The following is a 25,896-nucleotide window of genomic DNA, read 5'->3' as shown; positions in this document are numbered from 1 at the left end:
TTGTGGCTGCATAATATTCCATCATGTATATGTACGACATTTTTTTTATCCGGTCCTCCTGATGGGCAGCACGGTTGGTTCCATGTTCTTGCTATTGTGAACATTGCTGTGGTAAACATATGTGTGCAGGTATCTTTCTCATAGATTGATTTGAGTTCTTCCAGGTATATTCCCAGTAGGGGGATTGTGGCATCATACGAAATGTCAATTTTTAGATCTTTTAGGAATTGCCACACTGTTTCCCACAGAGGCTGTACTAGTTTACATTTCCACCAGCATTGTATAAGTGTTCCCTTTTCACCACGTTCTCTCCAGCATCTGTTGTTTTTTGAATTGTTGATGATGTCCATCCTGACTGGAGTTAGGTGGTATCTCAGTGTAGTTTGAATTTGCATCTCCTGGATGACTAGTGAGGGTGAACATTTTCTCATGGATCTGTTGGCTGCTTGTATGTCTTCTTTTGAGAAGTGTCCATTCATATCTTTTGTCCACTTTGTAATGGTGCTGTTTATTTATTTATTTTTTTTGGTCTGTTTGAGTTCCTTGTAGATCCTAGATGTTAGGCCACTGTCAGATATACAGTTGGCAAAATTTTTTTCCCAGTCTGTGGGCTGACTCCCCATTCTCCTGATAGTTTCTTTGACTTTGCAAAAGCTTATAAGTTTGATGAGGTCCCGCTTGCCTATTTTATCTCTTAAGGCATGGGCACTTGGGGTTTTGATCAGGAATTGGTTGCCAGTTCTAATTTCCATAAGGGTGTCTCCTGCGTTTTCTAAGATTCTTATAGTTTGAGGTTTTACATTTAGGTCGTTAATCCATTTAGAGTTGATTTTTGTGTATAATTCTAGGTAGGGGTCTTGTTTGAATCTTCTGCATGTGGTCAGCCAGTTTTCTCAGCACCATTTACTGAATAAGTTCTCCTTTCCCCAGTTGTTGGTGGAGGCTTTGTCGAAGACGAGTTGGTTGAGAAATGGAGGTTTTGCTTCTGGAATCTCAATCGTGTTCCATTGGTCTATATGTCTATTCTTGTACTAATACCAGGCTGTTTTGATAATTGTAGCTTTATAATAAAGTTTAAAGTCTGCGAGTGTGATACTTCCCACTTTGTTTTTTTTTGCTGAGGATTGTTTTGGCTATTCGTGGTCTTTTATGTTTCCATATGAGTTCCTGTATTGTTGTTTCCAGGTCTGAGAAGAATGCTGCTGGTAATTTAATGTGTATTTCATTAAATTTGAGGATTGCCTTAGGTAGGATGGATATCTTAACAATGTTGATTCTTCCAATCCATGAGCATGGAATATTTTTCCATTTGTTTGTGTCATCTTTGATTTATTTGAGCAGTGTTTTGTTGTTTCCATTGTAAAGGTCTTTCATGAACCCAAGAGAATCTGTCAAAAACCTCCTTGCACTGATAAAAGACTTTGGCAAAGTCTCCGGGTATAAAATAAATGTGCAAAAGACAGTTGCATTTCCATACACCAATAATAAACAAACAAAAACCCAAATAAAAAGCACAATCCCATTCACAATAGCCACAAAAAAATGAAATACTTCGGCATTTTCCTAACATTGTATCTTCTATCTCAGCATTTTCTTAACTGTTGCGGTGGGATGCTATTGTCCCTTGAAATGGTTATTCATATTACACAGGAAGAAAAGTTTTCATAGTCAGATTTAGCAAGAGACAATAATGCCATTTTTAACATTTAATTTCTTTTTAGTTGAATTTAAGACCAGTTGACATCATTCTTAGATGTATTAAATTTTTTAAAAGTATATATTCTAGCAGTGACTCAAGCCTGTAATCCCAGCACTTTGGGAGGCTGAGATGAGAGGATAGCTTGAACCCGTAGATTCAAGACCAGCCTGGGCAACATGGTGTGACCTCATCTGCACAATAATTCAAAAAATTAACTGAGTGTGGTAGCGAGTATCTGTAGTTCCAGCTACTTGGAAGGCTGAGGCGGAAGGAAGGATTGCTGGAGCCCAGCTGGTCAACGCTGGGTTGACTGTGAGCGTGCCACTACACTCCAGCCTGGGTGACACATTGAGACTCCATCTCAAAAAAACCCAACATATTCTAGTAGAGATTTTGAGTCTAAGTGCCACTAATTTAATTTGTTTCAACAGCCACTTACGTGGAACTGCCATCAGTCACTACCATTGATCATTCATTTTATATATGTTCTACATTAAACAACTAGACTGAGATAATTCAAATGAAATTGTTCCTTCAGTCAATGTGATAATGTTAACATATATCACTAGTACAGAATCATTTCTCTTGGGTATAATAGTGATAAGGTTTTTATTCTGCAGAAAGGCAAACATAATTTCTTTTTCAGAACAAAATGAAATTTATAAAACTGTTCTTCAGTAATTTTTGTAAAATCTCAAAATTACCAACAACTTCCTATCTTTAGTTACTTTGACGCAAAGGCTACTCAGTCTACTCTTTCAACAGCAGGTATGAAATCGTTTAAGGAAGAAAAGGTATCACAAGTACAGTATTTTTTTTTTTTAATAAAAAAGACTTCCGTGCAAAAAGATGCATTGCAGAAAGGAGAAAGAGAGCATCCCATACATTGCAAGTAAGAATCAGAGGCTTGCTTTTATACTTGTGTAGACTCAAGATTTCTCACCCATCACCTTCCAGAGTTATTTGTGATCCCCTGTAATCACACGTGTTGCAGAGGAATATTAGAAGTTAGAAGACTTTGGATTCACAAGTAAGCTAACATCTAAAGAATAAACTGGTTAATAGGCATTTGGAAAGAGGTCAGGTACACTTTTGAAAACTAGGAGAGTCAAAGTGTTGAGAACTAAGGAGCTTTTAAGGGGTTAAAAATTTTGTTCAGGTGAGTAAAACTAAGGATTGCTTTAGGGGTTTTTTGTTTCCTTTTAGAGTACTGTACTTGGAGTTCTGTCCATTTGTGAAAGGGCTCATTTTATTCAAGTGGGACTTTGCTTTTGTGTGCAGAGTAAATTGACTTCACTGTCACTGACTTAGTACATATACGTGGACATTGTACTTGGTTGGCAGTTGAGAATACTGTAGTAAGCACTGGGATGTGGGCCAGGCCTTTGCCCAGTAATCACTACTGGTAAATTATCATGCATAGATTAACCCTGAGGGCTGTGGTGTAGATGCTACCCTGCTTGTCAAGGAAGAACTCCAGCCCAGAACCAGTAAACGCGCTTTCACAGCTGGGAGTTGGAAACTGAGCTCCAGAGCTTTTTTCTTCACACCACAGAAACATAAAAGTGGGAAGCATCTTCTGTTGTTGATAGTGAACCAGTAATGTCAATCAGTGGTTCTAAACTTAAGCCTGCATCAGCACCTGGAGGGTTTACCTCAGTTTCTCACTCAGTAGGTCTGGGAGGGACCTGAGGACATGGATTGCCAGCAGGTGTCCATGTTTAGTGCGGGTCTTAGGGATTATGCTTGAGGATCCCTGAAGACTCCCTTTCTGCTCATTATGTCCTTATAAAGCTAACTGTGCCATACCAAATTTTCCATATCTTGATTAGAAATTAGACTTGGTTTAAATATTGTATTAACGTGGCAAGAAACCTTGTTTTTATTTTCCTCATGCTTGTATTTCTCTGAGCATTTAAGGCGAATGAGTAGAAAGCTTATAAAACATTTACAGGTGCTGACCTAAGAATATCTATTTGTTTACCATTTTCACATCTGTTGTAATATAGCTTACTAATTATGAGTTTAAGTACAAATTAGTAGCCGGGCATGGTGGCATGCGCCTGTAGCCCCACCTCCTTGGGAGTCTGAGGCAGAAGGATTGCCTGAATCCAGGAGGTTGAGGCGGTGGTTAGCCATGATCGTGCTAATTTTGAGACCCCCAACTCAAAAAATTAAAAATAAATAAATAAAAGAACACAAAATTTAAAAACCTACAAATTAACACAAGTTTGTGGTTATTTTGGATTTATAGACTTTCTGAAATGCTTTATTAATTTATCTCCTTTATACATTTTTTTTCCATTTTGATGGTTGCATTCACCTTTTTTGTAGTTATTGGTTATTTAAAATCAACCCCTATTAATTTGCCCATTTTAGATGTTAACACCCATGTATGTACATATACTTAAAATAAGTAAAGCAGTTGATTTAGCTAGTTGAAATATTAGTCTGGTCACAGAAGTTTTTGTAAATGCACACATTTTCAAAATAGCTAAAATATCGGTGATTGGTTTGAACAACTGCAGTTTCCAAGCATTTGAATCGGCAACCTTTTCTCTAAAGAATTTCAGGACATGACCCAATCTCTTTTTATTTTTATTTTGGCAGAATGAAACTTCTCATTCCATAGGTTTGCTGTTAACTATTGAAGTATACATACATAACTGTTTAATTTTAATGATGATGATGGTGATGTCCAGCTCACCAGTATGAAGTTTTAATTTTCTAAAGAACTGAGTAATCAGGAAGAATAAAGGACCATTGGGCTGAAGGGTTCACAGAATGTTTCTGAGAAAGTCTAACAGCTGTGACTTTTGTTTGTAAAAGTTTGAGGTAGCTTTCCAAAGCTTTTGATTACCGAATCTTCATCATTTTCCCTGTTTTTTGTCTTTGGGACTGTTGCCTTTTGGTAAGTGGAGAGGGATGGATGGGGGAGTCAGGGCTGAAGTTGATTTTTTATTTCAGGGATTTAAATTTTTAACTATTCCCAATAGTGTAACATTCGACATTTAAATGACAGATTTTCAAGGCAATAATTTTTGAATGTAAAACTGTCTTATGCTCATTCGTTTTTGTTTCTATAGAGAGGATCTGACGAACTGCTCTCAGGCAGTGTTCTCAGTGGTCCAAACTCGAATATGAGCAGCATGGTAGTTACAGGTAAGTGCTCCTGTCTTAAGTTGATCATCATCTGCCATTTTATGGAGCAGAATATTCAGACTAAAATTTATATAACTACACCAGAATAGGGTCTCTTTTTTAAATGCTGTGCTCAAACACTTTTGAGGAAATTTTATTAGAGCATGTATGAGCCAAGTAAAAAAGCCTGAAGTCTGTGACTTCTGTGAGCAAATAACTCTTAAGTCTGATTGCTTTTGTTATCACAAAGATACAGTCCCTTCTCTTTCGTGTTAAAAGTCCCTCACATGCACCTTTTTGTATTTTTATTTTGTTTTTAGTTTTTGTGCTTGAATATCGTAGAATATTTTTACTTTGCTTCTTTATGCCACAAACTATAAAACCCAAACTTTAAGTTAAATTGTGTTGTCTGAAATGTTTGTAGTGTCTGTCTATAAACACATATATGCTGATTTTTATACCTCATGACTAATGAGCCATATTTTGAATCTGATTATTATTATTGTTGTTATTTTATCGAATTTATCTTATAACCCTACATTTTACACTTACTTGAAACCAAATTTCCCTTTTTCTGTATCTTATCTTGAATTACTGCTTGAGGAACAAATTATAATGGGCAATAAAAGAATCCTAAAAGACTAGAAGACATTTTCATTGTCTTCAGGTAACCTTTGCTTGTGTCTATGTACACCTTGACAAATACGAACACATCTTCACAGTTCTGTTATCTAAAAATTATAAGGAAATGCTTACCAGATAGTCATAATGATGTGAAGATGAATTTGTCAGCACATCATTATTACTGATTTTTCTGTGGAGTAGTTACAAAGCAAAATAACTAGGTCATGATTTTGATAGTCAAAATATCATATGCAAATAATTGAACAAATAGACTCAAGTGTCTAAAACGCTGCATTATCAGTTTTTTAAATCAATATCATGATGAGTATGTAAATATTTTAAAAATTAATATTGAGGGACATGACAATAATTGGCAGCAGCTTTGTCTGCATTTCCAATGTCCCCCAAAATAAAAAACTTCGTAACTGAATAAAATGTGTGGAACAACTGTGGTCTAGAATGAATGATTAGGCAGTACAAGGTCATGATCCTTGAGAAAATGGAGGCATGTGAAATGTCTCTTGATCACTCTGACTTTCTGCCTCGGCTTCATCACTGCTGCAGTCTAGTGACGTGGAGACCAGGCAGAGCACACAGGTCTCACCAAGGTGAAGAGACAGTGGGATTCAAAGCTGCTCATATGTCTGAATTTGTGGGGAAGGGTCCTGAAGAAAAGGAGCCTGTTCAGAGGACTAGGCATTGAGCAGGGGCAGAATTTGATGTGGGATTCACTTCATTCAGAATTTTCGGCAATGGCTGGGTTACATGTGTGTGAGTTGAGACTGCGAGGTCTGTCAGGAAACCCTTGCTCTGGGTTTGGTGCTAAAGGGTAATTCCATAAGCAGACAACTTGCAGAGGCCCTCAGGTACTTCATGCAGGCTACAGAAAGCCCAGGCCTTGAAAGGGTCACGCTCTGTCATAGGTGCCATCTACAAGACTGAGTTAGAAGCTGACACTCCAGCCTGACAGGATGTGGGGGATTCATTAGTCACTCAAGTTTACTGCCGAAACAAAACAGCAGTCCCTGAGGAAGACAGCATGGCTCAGTCTCCTATAGCTAGCCTCTATGGTATCTAGCACACCATCAAAGATTGCAGGTCATGTGAAGAAGCAGGAAAGTAACCCATGAACTACAGAGAGGCATTCAGTAGCAGCAGACTCCAGATGACCTAGATATTAGCATTAGCAGAAAATGACAGTAAATATTTTAGGCTGTTATGGAAAAGATTGAAATAATGAGTGAACAGATGGAGGAATGTGCTTAAAGATAAAGAACCATAAAGAAAGCTTATAGAAGTATTCTAATTGAAAAATACAAGTCCAGGAGGTGAAAACCAGCCTAAGCAACATAGCCAGACCTCATTTCTACAGAAAAAATTTTTTAAAAATTAGTTGGGTGTGGTGGTGCATGTCTATAGTCCCACCTGTTTCAAAGACTGAGGTGGAAGGATTGCCTGAATCAAGGAGGTTGAGGCTGCAGTGAGCTGTAATCATGCCGCTGCATCCAGCCTGGGTGACAGATCAAGACCCCAACTCAGAAAATAAAAATAAACAACAACAACAACAAAAATATTTGAAATGAAAAATTTGCTGGTTGTTACTAACAGCAGATGGGAGACAATAGAAGAAATGTTAGAGAACTTTAATTCAGATAAATACAAATTGCTTAGTTTGCCAGAGAACAAAATACACCCATCAGACAAGTAAGTAGTCTAAAATGTAGTTGGCGTTCCTGAGAGGGAATAGAAAGGGGCAGAAAAAAGGGGTGGGGGCGCATATGTATTTGAAGCAGTAATGACTGAAAACTTTAAGAATTTGAATTAAAAATGTCAACTTAGAGTCGTAAGAAGCTCAGTAAACCCCCCCCCATTTAGGATAAGCATAAAGAAGAGACACGTAGTCAAAACATTGAAAACTAGCAGTAAAGAGCAAGTCTTTAAATAGCTAGGAGAAAAACGTCTGAAAGGAGACCAGCACCTTGCACTGAAAGGAAAAAAAATAAGCCAACTTCTTTAGTCTGAATAGAATGACATTCTATATGAACTCGGAACTGTAGGAGATGAGGAGGAGCTCTGGGAATTGTAAATGTGTGTGTAAACTTTAAAAGGCTGTTCTCAAATTTCTTCGAAAGACTGTTCAACGAAAAATTTGCCATATTATGAGTTTATAGTGTATATGTATATAGATGTTTATATGACAATGAGTACAAAGCGAAGATGACTGGAAATGTATGTCATAGTTCTTATCTTTAACATGAAGTGATACAATATTAACTATATTAAAAGATTCTGTTAAGGCTATAGAAATTCTAGGTTTAATCTCTAAAAAAATAAAAGGATACAAAGAAGTATAGCTGTAAGCCAGTAAAGAAAAAAATGGAGCATCGACTGCCTGTTGTCAAAAATTACAAGAATTAGTAAGGCTACTGTAACAAAACAGCATCATAATTGTCATAAAGAAAGATAAATAGGTCAGTGGGACAGAGTAGAGTTCAGAAATAAATCCACACAGTTACGTTTGACTGATTTTTTTTTTTTTTTTTTTTTGGATAAAAATACAAAGTCAATACAGTGGAGAAAGAGTAGACTGTTCAACAAAGGGTGCTATAGCAATTGGAAATATCCATATGCAAAAAAAAAAAGATCTTGGTTCTTTATTTCACACTGACACAACAGTTACCTCCAAGACCGTGACTTAAATGTAAAACCAAAAATTATAAAACTTCTGGGAAAAAAACATAGTAGGAAATCTTGTGTGATCTTGGTGTTGTGAGAACATTTTTTTAAAAATATGAGTCTAAAAGAACATTCTATTTTTAAAAATGGGACTTGACATCAGAATTTACAAACATCTCTTCAAAAGACACTGTTAAGGTAATGAAAGTATAAGCCATAGAGTAGCAGAATATCTTTACAAAGCATAAAGCTGATATAGGCGACTTATTATCAATTCAGAATATATAAACTCAGACTTAACAATAAGCAACAAAACAACCCAATTTAATGAATTGGCCAAAATATTTGAACAGATCAGCAGAAAAAAGATATACAGATGGCAAATAAGCTTATTGCCATCATTAATGATCAGAGAAATGCAAATTAAAACCAGTGAGTTGACATTACACAATTATTGGTAGAACTAAAATTAAAAAGCCTGACAATAGCAAGTGTTAATAAGAATGTGGAGGAACTATAATACTCATATTGTTGATGGGAATGTAAAGTCATTGGAGCTACTTTGGAAAATCTAGCAGTTTCAAAAAGTTACATTTACGTTAACTGTGTGATTCAGCTGTTTGCCTCCTAAGCATTTGCCCAAGAAAAGTGAAGAGATATGTTCATTAAAAAATGTGTATGTGAATGTTCACAGCACTTTTTGTAATAACCAAAGCCTGAAACAGTTTAAATGTTCATCAGCAGATGAGTGGATAAGTAGGCTGCTGTTTTGGCATTTTCTGTTTTTCCATGCAGTGGAATGATATTGTATAGAGTGAGTTAATCAATACATATAGCAGCAAGGGTGAATCTCCAAATAACTAGGTCAAGCGACAGACAGGAGAAGAAAAAGAGCACATCCTGTCTGATTCCATTTGCCCAAAACTCTAGGAAATGCCAACTAATCTCAAGCAAATTGATGATGACTAGGAGATTGAGTTGGAAAGAAAAGGGAGGAGGAGTGACAAAGGGACACAAGGAAACTTGGGGGTGATGGGTGTACATCCTCTTGTGGTGCTTTCAGGGATGTATTCATGTGTCAAAGTTGTCAAATTGTATGCCTTAAATATTAAATATATGCATGCGTGTTAGAGTGATCAACATCCAGAACATTGACGACACCAAATGCTAGTGAGGATGTGGGAGCGACAAGAACCCTCATTTATTGTTGGAATGCAAAATGGTATAGCCACTGAGGAAGACAGCTTGGCATTTTTTTACTGAACTAAATATGCTTTTACCATATGATCCAGCAGTTGTGCTCCTTGGTATTTACCCAAAGGAGTTGGAAACTTAGATTTGCACAAAACCTGCACATGGATCTTCTTAGCGGTTTTAATTATAACCGCCAAAACTTGAAAGCAACCAAGATGTCCTTCGGTAGGTGAATGGCCAAATAAACTGCTACATTCACATAGTAGAATATTATACAGCACTAAATGGAAATGCACTATCAAGCCTTGGAGCAACCTTAAATGCATGTTAATAAGTGAGATAAGCCAGTCTGAAAATCTTGCATACCTTGTGATGCCAACTGTATGATACTCTGGAAGAGGCAAAACTGAGGTGATAATACAAAGATTGGGGATTGGGGAAGGGATGAATTGGTGGAGCACAGAGGCCTTTCAGGTCATTGAAGAGTCTCTGTAGGATACTGTAGTGATGGAAACATCATTATACATCATCATCTGTGGAATGCACGATGCCAAGAGTGAACCTGAGGTCAACTGTGGACTTGAGCGATTGTGACGTGTCATAGTTGTCAAATTGTATGCCTTAAATATTAAATATATGCATGCGTGTTAGAGTGATCAACATCCAGAACTTGATGACACCAATGTTGTGTAGGCTTATCAGTAGTAATGAATGTGCCACTCAGGTGGGGGTTGTTGGAGATTTTAGAAAGCTTATTTTATAATGCTGTAATGGTCATTTTATTAGAAAACATTCCTTAATTTGTATGCTAGTAATACCAGCTTCAAAGTACATGAAAAACTGAGAGAAACAAATCCAGAATCGTACCTGGATATTTTTAATATTCCTCATAGTAATTGGTAGGATAGTTAGGTTTCTCCCCTCAAATAGAAGGATACGTAGAGACTTTGAATAATGCCATCAGTGATAACTCACATTTATAAAACTACAACAAGTAATTGCAGATTAGCTTTGTAAGTGTCCATAGAATAGTCACCATGATGGGCTATGCATTGGATTGTAAAATAACTCAATAAATTTCAAGTGATTGAAAGCTCTTAATAGTGCCTGGTTATAAAAGAATTAGCTAAGAAGTTTAAAAGTGATAAGAAATCTAGGAAAGTCCCAAATATTTAGAAATTAAACTGTACAAGTCTGATCAAAGGGGATACCATAAGGGCATATTTCTGACTGAATGAAAATCTGTCAAAATTTGTTAGATGCAGACGGTGGAAAGATATGTCTTCAGATACCTATAGTAGAAAAAGAACGGCTTAAAACTTCCTATCAAGACTGACCAAGAAAATAGCACAAAAGATATCAGTATCGGAAATCAAAGTGGAGGTCTCACTTCCAATGAAAGTGGAGATATGTGGGAGCATGACAGGAAAAAAGGCATTGTTACAAATTGTGTTAATGCCAACAAATTCAGTGACATAGATGAGGTAGACGACACTCTTTGACAAACTCAGTTTATCAAAACTGACTTAATCTAGTTAGCTCTTTATCTACTGTAGCATAATAATGGACTTTATAATAACATTTTTTCCACAAATATGACTCTAGGCTTAGGTGATTTCACTGTTAAATTTTATGAAACTTATAGGAAAGAAATAGTAGCTGTCTTTGAAAACAAAGAAAGAGAGGGTCCTTCCCAGTGAAGCTACTCTGCAACTAGAACTTAGCCAAGGTAATACAGGAAATCAAGATCTCAAACTAATATATCTCATTAACCTCAATGCAGATATTCTTCAGGAAGTTGGTAAGTCAATTCAGCAGTATATGAGAGATAATGAGAAACTAATGGTTAGTTAATAAACTAATTGAGGGGTATCCCAGGATTGTAAGATTTATTTAACATTTGAAAATAAATTCAGTGTAATTTGTTATAATGATAGAATGAAGGAAGAAAAAGTATCAGAAAACAATGAAGAGAAGGGAATTCATGCAATGTAAATAAGAAGTATTTGCTAGTAACCTACAACAAAGTCCATATTTAATTGGGAAATATTGAATGTTTTCTCCTTAAAAATAGGAATGAAGAAAGGATTTCTGTATTCACTTTTTTTTGGTAGTTAGCTTTGTGTGTACATTAAGGCAAGTGAAATAAAGGGAATGATGATTGGAAAGGAATATGAAAAACTGTCTTATTCACCATCAACTTGATTTTTAACATAAAAATCGAAAGGAATCTACAGTAGATTTGGCAGAACTAATATGTGAATTTAAAAGGATACAAGTTCTGTGTACTAAAATAAATTGTCTCTCTATACTAGCAGCAAGTTTATTGGGAAATGAAATTTTAAAGATATTCAAAAGCATCAGAAAAACAAAACATCAAATACATTTAACAAATGATGTACAAGATGTCAACAGCAGTTACTACAAGGCACTGCCAAGAGAAAAAAAAAGACCTAAAAAAGTGCAGAGAACCATGTTCATGAATTACAAGGCTCAGTGTGTTAACATGTTAATATTCCTCAAGTTGAGATGGTGTCACATCTATAAATGAATTAATCAAATCCGACAGGATTTGAAATTGGACTTGATGAGAATATTTTAAAATTTATGTGGAAATAAAAAGCTAAAATAGCTAAAACCATTTTGGAAAAAAAAAGATGTTGCAACACTGTCTGATTTCTAGATTCACTGTAACCCTATAATTAGTCCAGTTAAGTATCAGCGTGGTTTGTGGCACAGAATAGTATTCAGAAATAAGCTTGCACATGTAAAGTGAGTTGAATACTTAGAGAGGTGCCTTGGTCACTCAATAGGGAAAGAAAAGGCGCTATAACAAGTGGTGTTAGAACAACTGGATATACAAATGCAAAAGCAAATGCAAACCTTAAATCATAACATATAAAAAATGTGATTAATTATATACCAAACCCTAAAAACTAAATAGAAAAAAAAAAATAGAACAACTCAAAAACTTGAGCTAAATGAAGATTTCTTAGAGAAGAAACAAAATACACAAATCATAGAGAAATAATTATAAACATGGATCCATCAAAATGGAAAATTTCTGCTTACTAAGATAATGAAAAGGCAAGGCACAGACTGGGAGAAAATAATACGTATCAACATATCTGGCAAAAGACTTTTAAAAGACTCTTCCACACCAATAAATATGAACAGCCCAGTTTTTTTTAATGGGCAAAAGAAGTTATAAGAATGGGTAATACACACATGAAAAGTTTTGTTAGTTGACAGTAAAACACAAGATCATTTTGAGACAGACTTTATACCAACTAGAATGGCTAACATTAAACAGGTTGACAATACCGAATGTTGACGAAGAAGTGGTGCAATCTTGTGTTGTGTCTGATAGTATAAAATAGTTGGGAAATAGTTTGCCATTTTCCTTCAAAGTTAAATATAAAACTACCTTATGAACCATTAGATCTTTTGGTTGTTTACCCAGTGAAAACGTATATTTGCTACGAAGCTTGTGTGTGTGTATCAAAAACTTTATTGGTAATGGTCCCAAACCTGAAATAAGCCAAATGTCTATCAACAAGAAAATGGATAAATTATGGTGTAGTCATAAGGTGGATTACCACTTAGTAACAAAAGAATGTTTACTAATACATGCAAAAGCATGGGTGAATATTAAACATATGAACCAAAAGAAATCAGATCTGAAGAACACATTCTGTGTGATTCCGTTTCTATCAAGTTGAAGAACAGATAGTCACTTTTTTGTTTAGAAACCAGAATATTGGGGTTAATAGAAAGTTACAAGGTTATTTTCTGGGGGTAATGAAAATGCTCTATGTCAGTAAGTTGTAAAACAAATCCAAAATTTGTTTGAAGCAGTAGGTTAATCTCTGGAAGCCATGAATTACAAGTAGTGTTGTCTAGTTAGAATGTAAGATATGAGAAGGGAAATAATTAAAAACTAGTCTTGATAGGCAGGAGGCTGGATATAAGATTTGATTTGAGATATGGATATATCTCATATATATGAGATTCGCTTGGACTTTACCAGATTTATGTTCTGGAAAGGATTTTTTGCTCCGTTTGTGTTTCAGAGGGGCAAGTTAGTATTGTGTATTGAGAGAACAGTTAAAAATTGTGTAGTAATCTCCTCTAGAGATATCAAGGTCCTCAACTTTAGAGTTTTGAAAGTAAAATATGCAGGAAATGGTGTATTAAGAAAGCAGAGCTTCTGAGTTATTTGGAAGAAGATGGTATGTGAGTATGCTAGAGTTTTATCACAGAATCACTAGGTTGGTGGATAATAATAACATTTAACAAAGGAAAAAAGGAAAGAAAACAAAAGAAAAAAGTGGATAAGGAGGTTTGTTTGTGATGGAAAGTAAGGATAATCTGCCACTTTTTAAAATTATTTTTAGGAATGATATATACTTCATGACCAAAGAATCAATCTAATCTTTTTGTTGTGATGAAATAAAATCTCATAAATCCTTGCTTTAACATGATATTTATGCAGTTTCTTTGACCTCTGTATAAAGAAGAAATGAGTTTTGTTTGTTTTTTTGAGTTGGAGTCTCATTTCGTCGCCCAATCTGGGGTGCGGTGGCATGCTCATGGTCACCCCAGTGTCAACCTGCTGACTCAGGCAATCCATCCGCCTCAGCCTTCCAAGTAACTGAAACTACAGGCAGGTGCTACCATGCCCAGCGAATATTTTGATCTATCGTAGAGATGAGGTCTCGCCAGGTTGTCCAGGTTGTTTTTGAACCCGTGTGCTCAGGCAATCCCTTCATCTCAGCCTCCCAAAGTGCTGCGATTACAGGCTTGAGCCACCATGCCTAGCCAAGAAATTAGTTTTAAGATTTTTCTGGTTTTTTTCTAACTAAGTGACATGAAAGTTCATATATTTTCTAACAGACCCTAATTTGCATACTGTTACTTACAAGATGAAATAGCATAAAAGACCTTTAAAAACTGGTGACTATATTTGTCTGGAAAAATATTCCTTATGATTCAGATGATTCCAAGAACTTTTGCAGACAGTGTTACAAGGACACTTTTATGGCTATCAGATGTATAACACAGAATTTCATTTTTGTGTTCCAACTTTATCCAAAATGTTTCCTCTTAATTGATTTTAGTATAGAATTCTACTTCCAAAAGCATCTGCCTCAAAAGCCTTTCCCTTACCTCTCCAGCTTTTCTTTCTCTATACATATTGAACAGGTGTTTTGTGTCAAAGACAAAACTAATTTTTTAAGTGAGAAAAGTTAATGTTGTTATATACTTAGTACTGTAAATGTCTAATAAATCAATAAGACTATTTTCTAATAACTTAGTTCCTTCAGGAGAAATAAAAGTAAAATATTTCAAAAATATAACTAGCCTCAACTAGCATTGGAATTGGGTTTTATTGAATGGAATTTGTATCCACTGTTCAGCTGTGGATAGGAGGCTTGACAATGATCAGGTGTAGTCTCTTTAATTTTTCTAAGTTATTTCTTTTTTTTTTTTTTTTTTTTTTTGAGTTGGAGTCTCACTCTGTCGCCCAGTCTGGAGTGCAGTGGCCACTCCCGGCCACCGCAGCCTTGACCTGCTGGGCTCCGGAGATCCTTCTGCCTCAGCCTTCCAAGTAGCTGGAACTACAGGCGTGCACTACCATGCCCGGCTAAGTTTTTTGATTTATTGTAGAGATGAGGTCTCGCCAAGTTGCCCAGGCGGGTCTTGAACCCCCGGGCTCAGGCAATCCACTCACCTCAGCCTCTCAAAGCGTGGGGTTACAGGCTGAGCCACCGAGCCCGGCTCTAAGTTATTTCTTTACAGTTGTGGATATGGAATATCCCTTTAAGTATAAATATTTTTGCCAGTACTACCCTGTAATAGCAAGATTTATTATTACTAAAAGTGTGACATTTTGCTTTAAGTGAAAGGACTGAGATGATTCCATAGATTCTGGTGCCTGCTACTCAGAAGAACCCTTTGGGATTTTCATTTTAATTTTTACAGGCATGTTTTGGATGTACTGTCATTTGATGTGCTATTATAATGCTTTGAGAGTATTCCAGCAGATGTTTCATAGTCTGCATGTTTACAGGGATTCGGACAGCATGCCTTCTTGCATGTGGAGTGGCGAGAGCCTGCCTTGAGTTGCTTTCTGTGTTTTTCCAACTCGTGCCTCATGTACTTTTTGGCAACTAGGCTGCACAACTACGTGGAAATGCAAAGTTGCAGCCAGCTTCCACAGTCAGCCGAGTGAGGCTTTGGGTGGTGGCTGCTGGAGCTACTTTGCAGCCAGCAAAAGAGCAGAGTTTATCTGGCTGTATAGGCCTGCTTTTTTTGCTGGTTAACTCTTCTTTGGAATTTGTTTCTCATATAGGAATGAGTACCAGCATTTGTTTTTCTTAGCTTAGAGTCTTTTAATTTTGATTTTTCTAGAACCAGCATTTTCTGTAACACTGTGCTTTGCCTTGAAGTCTAACTGAAATTACTTAGAATTAAAACTGCTTTGTATCTCAGTGTCTTATTTGATAAAGGGAGTTACCAGGACTTCTGTAGCTGCATGTGAATTTGAGCAACCTGGAGAAGGAAGGTGTGCTTACATGTTATCAGATAGTTTTCACTGGACAGGTGATGTATAGAGCTTTTGAATGTTGCACTTTGTGTTGGTTGACAATTGAAAGCATATCAGTGAATGAATGGGACTAAAATAATTTATAAATTAAATGATAGTGAATATGAAGCCAAGGTGCTAGGATGTTTATCATGAGCAAGTAAAGCTGGGGAGGACCTTGGGACCAAAACGTCTTGGGAAAGTAACAGTTCTGGGAAACGAATGAGTAAGCAGGGTTTAAAAACAAGCAGGTGTCAGATGAGCCAGGGAAAGTAAGAAAAGTGGAAGTGGAGGTTGTTAGGGGCAGTGAGAGCAGAGGAATCCAGTAGGAAGAAAGTAGTCATGTTCCTCAGTCACTGATGGGTGTGATTAACAAATGACCTGTGATCTTGGTGAGACCTGTGTATGTGCAAGTTGCAGGTAAAGCCAGTGGAGAACAAGGTCATTAGGGAGAGAAAAGTGACAGACGGGTGAAAGGGGAGAATGTGGACTTCAGAACTAAGGTAGCAAAGCAGTATTGCGTTTAGAGAAGTGTTCAAGTAGAGATAGCTTTAGCATTTTATATGTTTCGAATCTGGGAGTAGATGAACATCTTCCTTTGGCCTCTTTTCCAGAGTTGTTGGGTAAGATACTACAAAATGGAAAATTGAGCCTCTTTTTCTTGACAAGTTGAGAAAACAAGATTGGTGCACACACAAACCACAAACCTTCCCCAGTAATGAAAAGAGGTGTGGATACTTTCCTGTAGATTTTTTTGTTTCTGGAGTGATGATGAGCTAGCCAGCCAAGGTCTTCAGGGTCACAGATTCAGAAACCAGAGCTTACTCCTCTTGTGTACAGAGACAACGTAAGGGGATTATTTAATGCATTGACTGGCCATTCAAGTGAAACCAAAGTGAAACTTTAAAATATGACTTAAGCATAGCTTGGCAAGTAAGTCATCGAGCGAGTTCACATATCTTCTAGAGATACCTTTTCTGGTCATCTAATAAAGTCATTATTTCCACCACCCTCTTCCAATCCTCAGCAAGGTCACTTCTAATCACATTGTCCTGTTTTACTGTAAGAAGTTAGCTGGTTCATGTCCTGGTTAGTCCCTCCTCTAGCTAAACTGTAGAGCATCAGGATGCCTGTTTATTTTACTCTCTGTTGTGTCTCTAGAGTGTAACACAGTGCTAGACACATCCCAGGTATTCTGGTAATGTCTATCAAGATGGTAATGTCTATCAAGAATTAATGAGCTAGTGAATGTTGAAGATACTTAGAGATCAAAACAATTTTGGAGTTTTATGGTTATTTTTGAACACACACACACACACACACACACACATAATGTTTGTAGATTGTGTTGAATGTTTCGGGAAGTAACATAAAGTACCTAAAGTTTTATTCAAAATGGAGTATATATGTGTATTTCTAAATGTGTGAGGATCATCCTTTATTTTAGTTAGTCTCAAAAATATCTTTGAGTCCCTAGAAGATTAAGAGCCATTAATCTGGTTAGTGGATAGACTGCAAGTCCTTCAAACAGTTCTACGTAAAACACTTCCTATTTCATAGACATTTTGAATGTTTTTGCTTTGGTGAAGCTTTTAAGTGAAGGCAGGTATCTTATTTGTTTATTGAAATGCATTAGCTTACTTTTAAAATTCAGAGTACCAGAAAATACAACAGTCAAGTTCACGAGTGGGCTATAGTATATTGATGTTAATAGTCATAAAATATTTAAGTAGGTTAGAACTGTAATCTCCGTAATTTTTGCCAACTCAGTTTTCACTTTTTAAGAAATTTCATAAGATGATAAATTGCAAGATGCAGTCATACATTGCTTCATGATGGGGATACATTCTGAAACATGCGTTGCTAAGGTGATTTAATCATTTTGCAAGCTTTCTGGAATGCAATTATGCAAACCTGGATGGCATAGCTTACTACACACCCTCTGTGGTACATAGCCTCTTGCCCTTAGGCTACAAAACTGCATGATATGTTACTGTACTGAATATTGCAGGCAGTTGTAACAAAATTGTAAGTGCTGGCATATCTAGATGTATCTAAACATAGAAAAGGTATAGAAAAAAATACAGTGCTGTAATCTTATGAGACCGCCATTCTCTATGTGGCCCAGTATTGACCATATGTAGTTATGTGGCACATGACTGTAATTGTATTCTTTAAGTCATTGTACAGTTTCTTTATGAGATCGCACTTTAGTGGTTTTGCTTATTACTTTTACTGTTTACATATGTTATTCATGAACATTACTTAACATCAGTCTTAACTAATTGATAACTTAATTTCATTGAATAATTGATAAATATGATTTTCTTCATCCATTTGAGTGTGCAGTTCTTGAATTTTTAAGAAGTATACTCAGCTATGTTTTTAGGTTCTTTTTAAAACTTTGTTTTATAGGTTTTTTTTCACACAATTGCTCTTATTGTTAATATATAAAAAACTATTTTTAATGTCTTTCAGCCAATGGTAATGATAGTAAAAAATTTAAAGGCGAAGATAAAATGGATGGTGCTCCTTCTCGTGTGCTTCATATTCGAAAATTACCTGGTGAAGTGACAGAAACAGAAGTTATTGCTTTAGGCTTACCTTTTGGTAAGGTGACCAACATTCTTATGCTGAAAGGAAAAAATCAGGTACACTTCTTTCAGAGTTTATACAATTTTAAGCCCAAGATTTCTCAGCAGATGTGAATAAACTGTCACCTAGTAAAAGGGTAGAAAATAGTAGGATAATTTTCTGAAAGAACATAGCAGGAGCCTTATAACTTTTCCTGCTAGATGTCTGTGGAAAACTAATGCTAAGTGGCCAAAATGAATGAGTCACATCGTAGACTTTGCCTTTTGCATGCACTTTAGGTCTTTGAGCATTTGTTATGAGATTGTGGAAAATACAAGGTATTTTATTGTCGCTCTTTTCCTTCTGATACCAGGAATCAGTAGGGGTACTAGTAGCATTTTATCCTTAAGCCTATCTCATGAAAGTCTATCTGGATAGTCTTCATTCAGTAGATATAATATCAGGGCCCAAAAATATTAAATGTGAAATTTTATTTTTAAATTTCTAATGATACCATTTAGAAGAATTTATGAAATTTAGCATTATCTTATCTGTAATGTTATAGTTAATCTGAAGTTCAGTTTTTTTCTTTGACTATATATTGCTTTTCAGATGACTTTGATATCTCATGTTCTCCAGGGCGGAAGTGCTAAAATTTTGATGCTAGAGAGTGTTTATGTTTTTTCCAACTTTTGTTGGGGGAAGTGGTTTTGTGGGGTGTGGAAAATCAAAGGTCCAAGGCAAAAGCACCATGTACTAAAAGCATTTTCTCCTGAGGTTAGCTTTAATTGTATACCTAAACATAATTAGAGAATTCTAATCTACTTATTAGAACATTTAATTGTAACGTTTAAAAGTTCGTTATACTCTTGATAAGTTGATTTATATTTTGGTCTCCCCCACTCCTGCCCTGCCTCCTGATTTTTTTTTTAATCATCTGACTAGATTGCACAGATATTGAAGGTTATTTGAATTCATAATGTTAAAATTTTTGCTATTTAAATTTTTAGGCATTTTTGGAATTAGCAACAGAGGAAGCAGCTATTACTATGGTTAATTACTATTCTGCGGTGACACCTCATCTTCGTAACCAACCAATTTATATCCAGTATTCCAACCACAAGGAACTCAAGACAGATAATACATTAAACCAAGTGAGTATCTGTAGACACATAAATAAAATGACCTAGAATGTATTAAGAATCTCTTAAATGTGATTACAGGAAATGAAATGTTTTGCCATTCATAAGGTGATTCTAGAGGCATTTTCTTATGCTTAAAAGTATTTTCTTATAGAATGTAATTCATTTAAAGCTTTGGTCAAATGTTCTCTTTCTTGTTGCAAGTTACAATTTTTGTGTAGATTTTATTTATGAGGTAAGATTTATTGTTAACATAAATATTTACACAACTCCCTTGGTTAGAGCTTAAGGTATGAAGTTCAGTGCCTTTGCTTATTTGACTTTTCATAGGTCTTAATTTCTTATGGAAGAATTTATTTTGAAAATGTATTAATGATTTTCCTGAAAAAAAAGTGTGATAAGGATGAAGAATATAGGAATGTATTGATGTTTTAAAAATGTAGAAAATACTAATTATTTAAAATTTATGTACTAAAAATTATATAAGAATGTTTTTAGACCTAAATATGTAGAACTGCTATAGTGGTCTAAGAAGGTTAGGTTTTTAATATTCTTTATAAGTTAATTATATCTCTGTTTCACTAAAGTACAAACTCTTTGTCTTAGTGAAAATCTAATGGAAAATAATTTTTCATAGATTTTGTAACTTTGAAAATACTGACTTGAAATCATTTTGATAGTTATGAAAAATGAGTTTGTAAAACCTTTTGCCTAAAAGATAGGACTAAAATTTCAGCTTTTTAAAGATTTGATTTATTTTCATTTCTTTTGAACAAGAATATATGCTTTCGATTTATCATGAAGTATCCCAAAAGAAAATACTTGTTGTCTATTCTTTTTACTTTTTTGAATTTACTTATTTATTTTTACTTATTTTAAATTAACAAATAATTTGTATGTATGTATGAGGTACAGTGTGATGTTTTGATACATGTATACATTGTAGAGTGATCAAATCTGGTTAATTAAAATATTCATGACTTCAAATACTTACCTTTTTTGTGGTAAGAACATTTAGAATCATTTAGCTATTTTGAAACTTAAAATTGCATGTGGAAAAACTTTCACCTGTTTTTCTTCTGCTCTCACACCACAGCAGTACATTTAAAACACAGTATACTTCTGTGACCACAAATATGGGAGAATTTCTCCCCATACACCAAGAAAGCAATCAGTTCTGCAGTAGACACTAGCTGGGTGTTCTCCAACCCTGTTCTGTTTCAGCATTGTGTCCCTGGAGGTAGCTTCAGCTCCCATGAGTTGAAGGCTGTGTCCCACAAAACCTCCTTCAGACCACCAATTGCAAGTCAGCCTCTGGAACTTCTGGCTGACTAACTTCAAGTTGGGACTCCCACTACCCTTTCTTTGGATTCAATTAATTTGCTGAGGCACCTAACAGAATTCAGGAAAACACATTCATCAGCTTATTACAAAGTGTTACAAAGGACAATATCCTCTAACTATGCCTTGGTCTTTCAGGTGACCAGTCCCCATCCTGAAGGGGGGCTGCCCATCATCAGTCTTCTCATTGGCATACACAAAGATATCACTTTGGAGATTCCAAGGATTTAAATGCCAGGAAACAGGCTGACAACCAAACATATACTTTGCAGTGCCGAACAAGACACTATTAACTATAGCTGCCATGCTGTGCAGTAGGTCTCCTGAACCTAGTCCTTCTGTTTAACATCGGCCACGTTGCTATATTTCCCTGTCTGCCCCCCACCCAGCCTCTGGTAACCACCATTCTTCACTCTAGTAATGTGTATGCATTGTGGAGTGGTGTGAGTTCAACTTCTTTAGACTCCACATGCAAGTGAAATCTTGTAGTATTTTGTATCTCTGTACCCAACTTGTTTCACTTATCATAATGTCCTCTTAATATAGCATTAAGTATCCCAATTTTATGTATTAGTGTTTTTGTTAAAGTAATTCGTTAACATGTTCTTATTTTAAAAGATTCAAATAAAAGGAACATGTAATGAATACAGATGAAGAGTTTGTAGTTAGATGTATGTGGGAGAGGGAACTTGTAATGCAAACTTGAGTGACGAGCGGAAGACCCATTGCAAGGGATGTCTGAATAACAAGTTTCAAAGTGGTTAAGGGAGTATGTCGCTTTCTCCATACAGAGGAAAGAATCAATACAGAGTTCCTTCTGTTGGGAAAAAGTTTGCAATCATCTTTAATTTTCGAAGCCCTCAGTCTTCTTTGATCATCCTTTTTACATTGTAGTTGGTCATGTTTTATGACTTTATAGTTCTTTGAGAATACTAATTACAGTATTTTTAAAATACCTTCCTACACTTGAAGGATCTTTTCTTCAGTGTTTGCTTTTATGTTTGTCTTGTTCTCTTCTTCCTGTTCTCCCTTTATTGTCTGTTCATACTTCAGAACATACTGTTAGCGTTTGTTGGACTTGCATGCTTTCCTCTAGGGTAAAGTGATGAGGCGTTAGTTAGATATTAAGTTGTTACCCCCCCCCCCGCCCCAGTGCCAAGCAGGCCTTTATTCCAGGCCCCCCAAAAAACTCCCTTTAAAGTTCTGGTTCCTTTAAGGGAAGGAATGTTGTTTTTGTTGTTGTTGTTGATTAGTGGTGAGGGGCAAATTGGTCAGAGGAGAAGAGAGGAGTTTGACTGTTTGTTCGCTAGCATGACTTTTGTTCATCCGCCTGTCCTTACCCTCGCTTCCTCTGTGAACCACCCCGTTTCTGATCTGGCTCCTGGGGCTATTGCCAGTGTAACCCATGTGCTATATGTTCATTGTGTCTTCTGTCCACAAATATCTTGTCTATTCCCGGAACTTAACTTAATAAAACTATTCCTAGCTAATGATGACCTTCTTCCTCTTCAGTGTTTGTGTTTATTTTGTATTCATTCACTTTTAGGCATTTTCATAGGGCTTCAAAATTAGGAGAGGCACATGAATATGCATTGAACACAAATTCTTCCACAAATTCTCCCATAACCCTTGGAATCACCAAGTCCTATCAGTCTCTTCTCCTTAACTATCTGCCTAGTCTCCGCCATCTCTCCTGCTACTTTTATTGCTCAGACAGTTACCTCTTGGCTGTGTTATAACGACAGCTCTCTTACTAATCTACTTTCTTACTTTTTGCTCTTGAATTCTTTCTCCCGAGTACAGCCGGTGTTTATCTTTCTGAAATGCAATCTAACAAAGTTACTCTCCTGCAATCATCCTGTTCTCACTCTGAATAAAGGCCCTTTCTGAGATCACTACTGTTTGTCTTTGTGGCTGCTCCCATCCTACTTACCTGTCCTTTGTCCCAAAAGTCACAGTGGGTCCTCTTACTTGGCATGCTTCCTCTTGATCCAGTCACTGTGCTCTCATGCATGGAATATCACGGCCCCTGTCCCTCTCATACCCTTCACCCGTGCTTTACATGACCCATAGTTAGATACCTTCAGTTCTTCCTTTCACTATTTCTTCCTCTAAGAAAGTCATCCCCTGCTATGCAAAGAGTGGGTGAAATTTGATTGAAGGACCTAAATGCAAATTAGATCACAGTAAAAACTACCACTGCACATGCCAGATTAACTCAAAGTAAAAAGGCAGGAAATAAAGTGTTGATGACAGAGGAGAGAAGCTTGAGCTCTCATGCATAAGTAAAGAGAATGTAGATTGGTGGAACCATTTTTAAAAACTTGAAATACATGCTACTGTTGAGCGTATGCGTATTCTTTGACTTGTTAAATCTCCTAGTTACCTACCTGCAGTACATACGTACAACACAAGAGATGTGCAAGAAAGGTCATGGAATACTGTGCAGTAGCCCAAAGCTGGAAGTGATCTGGGTGTTTAGCAGCAGTAGAATGTGTTGTGGTAGAGCCAGTCAGTGAAATACTATATGGCAATAAGAATGAACCAGCCAGGGACTGCTACAAAACACAGGTGCGTGTCATAAAATAACATTTTCTGAGAGAAGCCAGACCAGAGCAGAGCACATTTGGTAGGTTCCACTCATACAGCATGGAGGGACCATGGCTTCTGGAGCACTTACAATGCTCTGATTTTTTAATCTAAGTAGTGATTTCACAGAGATACCCAATTCATGATGTTTAATTGAGGTCTGTACACTTAGGATTTGTGTCCTTTTCTTTTTTTGTGTAATATTTTGATAGGTTTAGTTACAATCTAGGTTGGCGAGCCAGATCTGCTCCATGAATTAAAAAAAAAGCGTGTATAAAGTCGTTTCTTACTCATGGGAGAACATAACTCACAAGCTAAAAATGGAAGATGGAGAACCATCCAGCTAGACAACCCTTATCATTTAAATACCACCTGCCTCACAATGACCACCTACCTTTCAATAGATAGTATTGGAAAAGTGTGAAATAGATGTCTTTGTCTTTGTATTTGCAGATGTGTTTATCTCTGGAAGGATACACAAGATAACACTGGGGAGGGTTAACAGGGAAGGTAGATTGGGTGGCAGAGATTCAGGGAAGTTTAATCTTTTGTACCACTTGGTTGGTATGCCATGGTCATGTGATTCCTATTTTGTTGCTTTGTTTGCTTATTTATTTATTTTTGAGTTGGAATCTCAACTCCGTTGCCCAGGCTGGAGTGCAGTGGCATGCTTATGGCCACCCCAGTGTCAACCTGCTGGGCTCCGGCGATCCTTCTGCCTCAGCCTTCCAAGTAGCTGGAACTACAGGCATGCGCTACCATGCCTGACTAATTAAAAAAAAAATTTTTTTATTGTAGAGATGAGGTCTCACCATGTTGCCCATGCAGGTCTTAAATCTGCGAACTCAGGCAATCCTCTTGTATCTTGGCTTCCCAAAGTGCTGGGATTATAGGTTTGAGCCACCCGCCTGGCCTATGATTCCTGTTTAAAAGTACTTTTTGTTATTTGAAAAGCCAGTGTTAAGTGCTTTTCTAAATTGTTGTTACAGATAATTATACATAAGAACATGTTCACTACTGAAGAAAGTAATATGACAATGACCTACTTAAAATATTTTATTTAAATATTTTTGCCAGGCTCAGTGGCTCAGCCTGTAATCCTGCACCTTTGGGAGGCTGAGGTGAGTGGATTGCCTGAGCCCACGGGTTCGAGACCCACCTGGGCAGCGAGACCTCATCTCTACAGTAAATCAAAAAATCAGCCAGGCGTGGTAGCGCGCGCCTGTAATTCTGGCTACTCGGAAGGCTGAGGCGGAAGGATCGCTGGAACCCAGCAGGTTGAGGCTGCGGTGGCCAGGAGCGGCCACTGCACTCCAGTCTGGGCGATAGAGTGAGACTCCAACTCAAAAAAAAAAAAAAATTAAAAATTAAAAAAAATATTTTTAAACATTCAAATAGATCAACCGGGCTCAGTGGCTCAGCCTGTAATCCCGTGCCTTTGGGAGGCTGAGGTGAGTGGATTGCCTGAGCCCGCGGGTTCGAGACCCGCCTGGGCAGCAAGACCTCATTTCTACAATAAAATAAAAAAATTAGCCGGGTGTGGTAGCACGCGCCTGTAGTTCCAGCTTCTTGGAAGGCTGAGGCGGAAGGATTGCCGGAGCCCAGCAGGTCGAGGCTGCGGTGGCTGGGAGCGGCCACTGCACTCCAGTCTGGGCGACAGAGTGAGACTCCAACTCAAAAAAAAAAAAAAAAAAAACATTTAAATAGATCAGTGTTACTCTAGAAATCTATTCTTATTTATTTTCATTACAACTATTTTTTCCATGGTAGTGTGAAGGTATCATAATAAATAACCAAATTTCAAAATGTTGGTTTTGCAATAATGAGTCATTTTGGCTGATATGTAACATGTCTAAGTCATTGTGAGGTAGGTGGTATTTAAATGATAAGAGTTGTCTAGTTGAGTATGTAGACTCTTCAAGTCTCAAGCTATGTGATTCCTGGTTATATAATAGTTTGATGAAATGACCATTCTTGTTTATTCTCATAAGTGTCCTGATTTTGTGATCTCTTTGCCTTTCATTTATCACTGTGCAGTGTTTGTATTTCTATTCTCTGCTAATATAGATTTTTCAAACTAGAAAACAGTGTTGATATATTTGTTACTGTTAAATTTAATAACTCTTTGCTTTCTTATATGTGTGTTTTCTGAATCCTTATCTATTAGATAATCTGTCACAATGATAACAGGAAAGGGATAATAGTAATGAAGGCAGTCTTTTGGAGCATTAAACATACGAGTTAATTGACAGATTTCCTTGAAATATTTATTTATTCAGTTTTGTAGGTTTTTTTACATTTTACAATTTCGGAAATCACGATGTCTT

At 36.5% G+C, this 25,896-nt stretch overlaps 1 protein-coding gene across 4 annotated transcripts in view; it reads left to right on the top strand.

The window, feature by feature from the left end:
* PTBP2 (polypyrimidine tract binding protein 2) overlaps positions 1–25,896 on the top strand; it is a 77,332-nt gene that overhangs the window by 17,795 nt on the left and 33,641 nt on the right. For all 4 annotated transcript variants that reach the window (XM_021705905.1, XM_021705904.1, XM_008071998.1 and 1 more), the window contains exons 2-4: positions 4,786–4,861; positions 18,402–18,574; positions 19,508–19,651. In XM_021705905.1, coding sequence (XP_021561580.1) covers positions 4,840–4,861; positions 18,402–18,574; positions 19,508–19,651 — 339 coding nt within the window. In that variant the 5' untranslated portion in view covers positions 4,786–4,839. The remainder of the gene's footprint in view (positions 1–4,785; positions 4,862–18,401; positions 18,575–19,507; positions 19,652–25,896) is intronic.

This window comes from Carlito syrichta, unplaced genomic scaffold (assembly GCF_000164805.1).
Source record: "Carlito syrichta isolate Samal-C Ts95f unplaced genomic scaffold, Tarsius_syrichta-2.0.1 Scaffold314804, whole genome shotgun sequence".
NCBI lineage: Eukaryota > Metazoa > Chordata > Mammalia > Primates > Tarsiidae > Carlito > Carlito syrichta.
The sequence above is the reverse complement of the archived record's forward strand: the minus strand, read 5'-3'. Positions and strand labels throughout refer to the sequence as shown.